The 8,681-nt window shown below is 44.2% G+C and overlaps 2 gene segments (V, D, J or C); both read right to left on the bottom strand.

Moving 5' to 3' along the window:
- Nucleotides 1-289: 289 nt before the first annotated feature.
- On the bottom strand, nt 290-1,102 carry LOC108297573. The segment is given in 2 exon segments: nt 290-846; nt 933-1,102. Coding segments are annotated over 2 exon segments (363 nt in total).
- A 5,361-nt stretch (nt 1,103-6,463) lies between these two features.
- Nucleotides 6,464-8,063, bottom strand: LOC108297559. The segment is given in 2 exon segments: nt 6,464-6,908; nt 6,994-8,063. Coding segments are annotated over 2 exon segments (498 nt in total).
- Nucleotides 8,064-8,681: the final 618 nt, after the last annotated feature.

Here is an 8,681-nt window from a genome sequence, read left to right as displayed (position 1 = left end):
TCCATTGTAACTTATTTGTGACTGAGGTGCAGGAAAGTTGTAGTGGAGAAGTCTCTGCCTATGTAGGGCAAGGACTCATGGGAATTCTCAAACCTTCCAAGCAATTTCATTGTAATTCTAAAACTGCTCTAAAACAGATTTTGTGATATGGAGTGACAAAAACATTTGAAAGAAATCTTTGTCACTATTTGTAGAGTCATACTTAGTCTTAAAACATGATCATGTAACCATGCTGCAAATTATTTATTCCTCTAATTTGAAACCTTGTTCATAGTACCACCTTCATGGAATGTTTGCATCAACTGTATTGAGTGTGGCCTTTCCCACTCTGTGAATTTGGTTTATATGATGATTATTGAATGGAATATTTCTCTTACAATTAGAGTATGTACTTGTTTCTATTGTTCTTTATTCTCAAATATATAACCCATTTTGTAAACAGCCTTGAACTTAATAACCACTTTTATCTCCTCAGCCCAGCACAGCTGCCTCCTCCCTCAGGGTTTCTGACACTCTCAGGATGTAGTTTTCACACTGTGTCTCTCGTACAGTAATACATGGTCCCGTGTCCAGATCTCAGGCTGCCCAGCTCCATGTAGGTTGTGCTTGTGGACATGTCCCTGGTCATGGTGACTCTGCCCTGAAACTTCTGTGCATAACCTGTGGCACCAGTGTTGGTGTTGATCCATCCCATCCACTCGAGCCCTTGTCCAGGGGCCTGTCGCACCCACTGCATGCCATAGCTGGCGAAGGTGTATCCGGAAGCCTTGCAGGAGACCTTCACTAAGGACCCAGGCTTCTTCACCTCAGCCCCAGACTGCACCAGCTGGACTTGGGAGTGGGCACCTGTGGGGAGGACACAGAAGTGGATAAAATCCTCTTTGACTGGACCAGGATCCCTTCCTCAGCTTTGGGACTAGGAAGCCCCTTACCTGTAGCTGCTGCCACCAAAAAGAGGATCCTCCAGGTCCAGTCCATGGTGATGAGCTCTGCCCACTGGGGCTTCTTTAGAGGAGGGATGTGGTTGTTGGGTGAGGCTTGCAGGGAACCAACACATCTATATTTATCTCAGAAGACCTCAGGTTGTTTGCATATTCATGAGGCACGGTATTTCACAGCTTAAAGCCTGATCTAGGACAAGAAGGAAAACACAGATGCCACCTCAGCCATACAAGAGTGGGATGCTGAGAGACCAAGCCCTAATCCTGCCTGAGGAAATGCATCCCCTGCCCTATGTCTAAGCTTTCTGTGGACAGCACTCGTCCCACTGAAGAACAAGCCCCACCCACCCCAGGATGTGCTCCTCACTGTGAACCCGCATTTTATTGGCATAGTGATTACCTGGATTGTATCTGGGACCATCACTGTCTCTGACATTGAGCAGGGACCTTGATTCCATCCTGGTCCCATTAGGAACAGTCACAGCTCACTGGTAACACTGAAAAGTGGCAAATAGTTATCCACATGAGTGTCCAGCAGGGCCCATGGACAGTTCTGAGATCTCCTGGGCACTCCCAAGACAGGGTCCCCAGCACCTGCCTGAGAGTCCTGAACTCCCAGGCCCTTCAATGGAAAGACTCTTGGTTTACAGGTTTGCCCTGTAATGTGTGATGGGTTCTGAGTTTTCCCTCCCAGAGAGAAGAAATCAGGATTTGAAATAGGAATAGGAATTTGATTTTTTTGATGACTTCATAGGTCCCCAAATAATTACCAAGTAATTTGCATTTTGAATAAGTTTGAGTTTTATTTCAAACTCCATTAAATATAATTATTTGAACTGTTTACATACTTTTAATTCATGTCCATAGATGTTCATCTTTCCATATTGATTTCTGATCCTCTTGGTCTGTGCACCTGCCACACTCTTGAATCCACCACTGCCAAGTCACACACACAACATAGGACACACTACTTAGCTCTGAAATACGAATATCTTATTCATTGGAATATAGTGTCTCCCACAGTTATGTACCTATTGAATTAATAAAACCATCCATATCTTTCATATTCTCACTATTAAGATAATTATTATCCTAGAATCCCACTTTTACATATAGTTCTCATTGCTTTATTAAGTAATATAAATGGTCCAGATAAAAAAGGATATTTAAATGCATATTAGCAACTTGTGTACACTTATTTAGAATGATTTTTTTGAATAAGGAAGACTCAAGCCCTAAGAGAATATTTCTCACTATTTATCTCCCACAAATAAGTGGAGGCTTCCTCTTTTTTCTGTTCCTACATTCGTTTGCTAAGAGTAATGACCTCCAGTTCCATCATGTTCCTTCAAGGGACATAATTTCTTTCTTTTCTTAGCTGCATAGTAGTCCATGGTTATATGGACCACATTTTTCTCTATCCATTCTGCCAGTGATGAGCATTTAGGTGAATTCCATGACTATGATATTGTGAATAGTGCTGCAATGAACCTACATGTTTATATTCCTTTAGGCATATGTCCAGCTGTGGGTTTGTTGGGTCAAATGAAACTTCTGTTTTAGGTTATTTGAGAGATCACCACACTGGTTTCTACAATGGCTGAACTGTAGAAAGTTTATATTCCCACCAGAAGTGTGTGAATGTTCCCTTTTTCTCCTGCAACCTTAGCAGCATATGTTATTTATTTTCTTAATTAGCCATTCTGACTGACGTGAGATGGTACCTCACTACAGTTTTGATATGTGTTTCTCTAACAATAGTGATATTCAGCATTTTTTCTTATGCTTGTTGGCCACATGTAGGTCTTTTTTTAAAGTGTCCTTTTATGCTTTATGGTCACTTTTCTTCTTGTATGTTTGTTTAAGTTCTATTTAGGTTTTAAATATTAGACCTTTGTCAGATGTACAGGTTTCAAATATTTTATTTCCCATTCTATAGGTTTCCTGTTTACTCTGTTCATAGTATCTTTTACTATACAGAAGCTCTTCAGTTTACTTAGATCCCATTTGTCAATTTTTGATTTTGGTTAAATTGCTTCTAGCATTTTCATCATAAAGTCTTTGCCAGTTCTTGTGTCCTAAATTGTATTTCCTAGTTATTATCCAGAGCTTTTATAGTTTTAGGTTTTACATTTAGATCTTTAATCCACATATATTTTTTCAATTGATGCTGAAAAAGCATTTGATGAAACTAAACATCCTTTCATGAAAAAGAAAATCCTGAAAACATGGGTATAGAAAGAACACATCTCGACATAATAAAAGTTATATTCGAGAGACTTTCATGTAGTATCATATGGAATGATAAATAAATAAAAGTCTTTCCTCTTAGATCTGGAAAAGGACAAATTTCCCACTTCAACTGGTGAAGCATAAACCCTTCTGCTGCCACCATAGGCTGCTCTTACCTGCAAGCACCGCCTACTGGCCAGACGGTGAAACTGCACGACCTGATACAGAGTCACCACCACCACTGCACAGCACATGAAAATGAGATTCGCGTCTCAGTACTTCTGTGATTCCAGCTCCGCGGAAGACCATGGGCCTGCTCACATGCCCAGTATATTACTACTACTACTGGAATTTGAAAAAGCCACCACGCTAAAGCTATTAATACAAAAGAAATCATGCAAAGTAGATGATCCTCACCTGGCCATTTCCAACAAGGCTGCTGCTTTTGCTTGTCAGGCTTGGTGGCTCACATCTGTCCAGCTTTGTCCCTCTCTCAGGGGCTGAGCAGAGAACTCAGGTTACTGTACACTGTGCAATAGAGCAGTCCATTGCCTGAGGCAACAAAGAACTTCTCCCTGTGCACAGTTATCAGGCATGTACTCATCTACTTCCACCACAGTCAGCTAGAATCTGCAAGGCCACCTACTAACTTGAAGGGTGAACTGAATAACCCAATACAAAATCAGCTGAGGCAAATGCATTACAAATGAGAAACAGTTCCTGAGGCCTCCACTATCTAGGACCTGAAGGAGGCCCGGTGACAACCGCCACACTGTGGATAATTGTAATTCTAAATTCTTAGAATTATTAGAATAATTATGTAGGTTGAAATTATTTCAGTATCAGGAATATATAACAGTTTTGCTATAACACCAGTGAGAAAAATTTGTGGAGTGTTCCGTGTGGACCAAAAATGCGAAGGTGATAAAGTAACAATTATATTTGAATAATCCGGAGATACGACGTGTATTTGATATTCATCTCCTTCTATATTTCAATGAAGAGAAAATGGATGGATGACATCTTCATGTGAAATGGGACACAGAGTTTTTAAGATGATTCTCAAAGAAAGTTGCTAACACAATTACTCATTTGATGTCCCTACACAGGGCTGTGGAGGGGATGGCGGCTGCCGATGGTCACTGGCAACCACAGGGTTGGTTTTTTGGCCACTATTTTGTCCATGAGAGACATTGGGCTGTCGTGTACTACATGCAGGCGAGTTTCTAAAGCTCAGATGAGGAGAGAAACGTGAGAACACAGAAGACGGGAAAATTGAAGATCTCACTACCTCAACCACATTCTGCTGAGAAGAACTTGCCACTGAGAGATCGGGATATGCAGGGAGTAGAGAGGAGTTTGGGGAATATTATCCATGAAAGAACAGATCCAACCTAGTCGACCTCCCCATGGAAGGAGGGTTTAAATGTTTGTTCACAGATAATGGTGGCTGATATCAAGATTCCCACAGGTTTCAGAAATAGTCTCTATTAACAAATGCTCTATTTTGTTTAGAATTGATTGCTTTTGTGTACTTTATCTTCCCCCTTTAGGCAGCATCACAGAAGAATGCTCTCAGAGTACTTCCTGATCCTGTATGAGTTCCTGGTGCAGGTCCTGGAGGAAAAGCCTGCATGGGGGAGGGAGCCCTCCTCAGGTGCGGCCCTGAGGCTGTCACGTCACCTCACCCACCACTGCCCTTCAGCCACTTCATGAATATTTATGAGTTAACCTTCCTGAAACATGCGGTATGTGGTAGTGTCTTTCCCAGGTAAGACAATACTTACATTCTGTTTATCCCTGCAGGCGCCTGTCCCTTTCTGGAGCACAGGTTGCAGCTGAGTGTGTGGTAGTGGATAATTAGTGGGAGGTTTGTGTGCATCTTGTCATCTTCCAGAGTGCACCCATCATGGGGTTGACACTGACAAGCAGGCAGATGGGCTTGCTCAGCTGGAGGATGACAGGCATTTTTGTAACCCGTGACCCCATTGAGGCGCTCTTGCTGCAAGATCAATCAGGCTGAGGTCTCTGGCTGAAGTGCAGCCAGCAAGGGGTCCAGTGCGCAACCCTGAGGGCTCCTTCCAGGTGCCAAACCACTTTGTAAGGGAAGCTTTGTTCCTGCCTGGATCCTATGCATGTGTTTGCATTTTCTGCACAAAGAGCTTTATCTAGAAACACGCCAAGAGCTTATAGTGTTTGGAATCCAACTGAAGGGAATTATTCCCAAAGCCTCTCATGACCAAAGTCTCCACTGCTCATCAAACGACATTAATTATGGGTTTCACTAGAAGCAGGCCTGCCTCTACACCATTGGTCCCTAACGCTTTTGGCACCAGGTAACAGTTTCATGGAAGACAATTTTTCCATGGATGATGATGGTGGGTGGTTATGGGATAAACCTGTTCCATCTACATTCATGAGGTATTAAATTCTCATAGGAAGCACTCAGCCTAGATCCCTTGCATGTGCAGTTCACAATAGAATACAGCTCCTAGGAGAATCTAATGCACAAGTGATCTGACAGCAGGGGGAGCCCAGGCAATGACGCTCACAGGCTCCCACTCACCTCCTGCTATGCAGCCCGGTTCCTAACAGGCTGCACACCTTAAGGAGTCCACAGCCTGGGTTTTGGCAACTCCTTCTGTAAATGCCTGCAGACCTTACCCTCTGGGAAGGGACACAGGAAACCAGGAGAAAGAGGATCCCCAAGTCAATGCGCATTTTTTGGACCCTTGAGGAAAGAGTGTGAAGGGGAATGGCCCACCCATTTTCCCTCTGCCTGGCATCATTACCAGTAACCCAGATGGGGAATCTGGGATGCTTCAAGATAATTGGGGCTTGTTGCACCAGGGACCACCAGAAAAGGAAACAGCCAATGTGTCTGTGTAGATTCATCTCCTGTAACTGCTTTATGACTCTGTTGCAGGGTGTTGATAGCAGGGAAGGCTGAGCACGTGTGGGGCAGGAGTACACGGGAACTTTGCTTCTTCTCTTCAGCTCTGCTGTGATCCTAAAACTGCTATAAAATGAATTCAATGTAAAAGGAGGAGCTAAGACATTTTGGAAAAATTTGGCCACATCTTAATTATATTTAGTCTTACCATGTGATGCAGCAATCTTGTTCCTAATGATTTATACATTTGATTTTAAACCCTATGCCCCACAAAGCCTCCAGGGGAATGTTTGCATCAGCTTGATTGATTGCTGCCTTTCCCACTCTGTGAGTGTTACTTACAGTGTGGCAGTTGAAATACTGTTGCTATACAATCAGAGTGTACACATCCTTCTATTGCTTCTTTTCATTCATAACTTAACCCATTTTCTAAACACGTTTAAACCTTATACGTCCTATCATCTCTTCAGCCCCAGCACAGCTGCCTCCTCCCTGGGGTTTCTGACACTCTCAGGATGTGGGTTTTCACACTGTGTCTCTCGCACAGTAATACACAGCCGTGTCCTCAGATCTCAGGCTGCTCAGCTCCATGTAGGCTGTGCTCGTGGACGTGTCTGCGGTCATGGTGACTCTGCCCTGGAAATTCTGTGCGTATCTTGTATTACCATTTTCAGGATCAATACGTCCCATCCACTCAAGCCCTTGTCCAGGGGCCTGTCGCACCCAGCTCATGTAGTAGTTGGTGAAGGTGTATCCAGAAGCCTTGCAGGAGACCTTCACGGAGGCCCCAGGCTTCTTCACCTCAGCCCCTGACTGCACCAGCTGCACTTGAGAGTGGGCACCTGTGGAGAGAATACAGGAGTGGGTGAGATCTCACCTGACTGGACCCAGTTCCTACATCAGCCCTGGAACTGAGGGTTCTTTTACCTGTAGCTGCTGCCACCAAGAGGAGGACCCTCCAGGACGAGTCCATGGTGAGGTGCTGTGCTCTGGGGTTTCTGTAGGGGAGGGATGTGGTTGTTGTGTGATGCTCTCCGGGCAAGGACAGATCTGTATTTACTTCGGTAGACACCAGTGAATTTGCATATTCATGAGGCAGATATTTCATAGCTCAAGCCACCCCACCCTGAGGAAGAGGAGAGGTGGCACCTGGACCACACCACAGTGGGATGCTGAGCTACCTGCTCTGAACTTTGTTTAATGATATTTGTCCTCTGGTGTGCTCAGAAGTCCATGAAGACAGAATCCCTCTCACAGAAACCCAGAGTCTCACAGAGCATGGTCCTCAGTGTGATTCCTTGTTCCTATGGTACACTGGCAACCTGAGCTTTTCCTGGGCCGTGCCCTCTGCACATCTAACTTCTGGGATAAGTGTGTCTCCCGATAATAACACCCATTGAATTAATAAAACCACCCCTCAATTCCTAACTATAATTACATTTGAAAGGCCTAGACATTTCTCCTTTGAAGTGTGGTTTGCTAAATTATTGGGTTAGGTATAGGCTGTATATGCAAGAGAATACCTAAAGACATATCAGTACTTACTAAATTCTTATTTAAATTTTATGTCATTATTGCTTTGAAAGAAGGAATATTCAATCCCAGAGGGAAAAAACCCTCCCCTCCTACTGTGCACCTGCTCCAGGGCTGGATCCTTGGCTGGGTGTGTACTGAGTGTCCCCCGCAGCTCAGCTCCTGCCCTGCAGGGAAGTTCCTGTCTGGGCTCACAGAGAAGTCTCCTCCCAGCATCTCAAGCCCAGTCTGAAGTGGCTGTTCCCTGTCTCAGGATGCTCCTTCCATCACAGAAATTGCTTCTCACACCACCTCTTACAATAGGAAATAGGCCTTAGAAAACCTAACAGAATCTACAGGGTCACCTTAGCACAGCAAGCAAGGAGTTCAATTTCCAGAAAATATACTGCTCCCCTGCCCACCACATCATCTCCTTACCAATATGATTAATCTAGATTAAAGAGAAAAGTGTGGCAAAGCACAGACTGTCTTGGGACTAGAACTTAGGGAAACAGCTTCGCTGGAGCTCCAAATGCACTGATATGATACAGGCATACGGCAAGTCCAGGAACTGATGGGGACTTTGGGGCAGACACATTGTTTTAGGATTCTTTGGTAAAAAATCACATCATAGTTTAACTTTACTCACAGACCCTATGTCTCAAAGGCCCCCCCACACAATCACAGTGCCATATATCACAGTAACGAGCCTCAAATTTGCCCTCCTTTCTAGGCTGTGGCCGAAGAAAAGTGCTTCTGGTCGGGCACAGTGACTCATGCCTGTAATCCTGGTACTTTGGGAGGCCGAGGTGGGCAGATCACGAGGTCAGAATATCGAGAACATCGTGCTAACATGGTGAAACCTCATTTCTATTAAATATATAAAAATTAGCTAGGGGTGGTGGCGTGTGTGTAGTCCCAGGTACTCAGGAGGCTGAGGGACGAGAATTGCTTTAACATGGGATGCAGAAGTTGCAGTGAGCTGAGATCATACCACTGCACTCCAGCCTGGGTGACAGAGCAAGACTCTGCCTCAAAAAAAAAGTGCTTCCAAAACTGAGCTTAGTCCTGGTTACATTTGTGGTTGTTGTTGTTGTTTTGTT

The sequence above is a fragment of the Cebus imitator genome, unplaced genomic scaffold, assembly GCF_001604975.1.
Source record: "Cebus imitator isolate Cc_AM_T3 unplaced genomic scaffold, Cebus_imitator-1.0 Scaffold814, whole genome shotgun sequence".
NCBI lineage: Eukaryota > Metazoa > Chordata > Mammalia > Primates > Cebidae > Cebus > Cebus imitator.
This window is presented reverse-complemented; position numbering and strand designations above follow the sequence as displayed.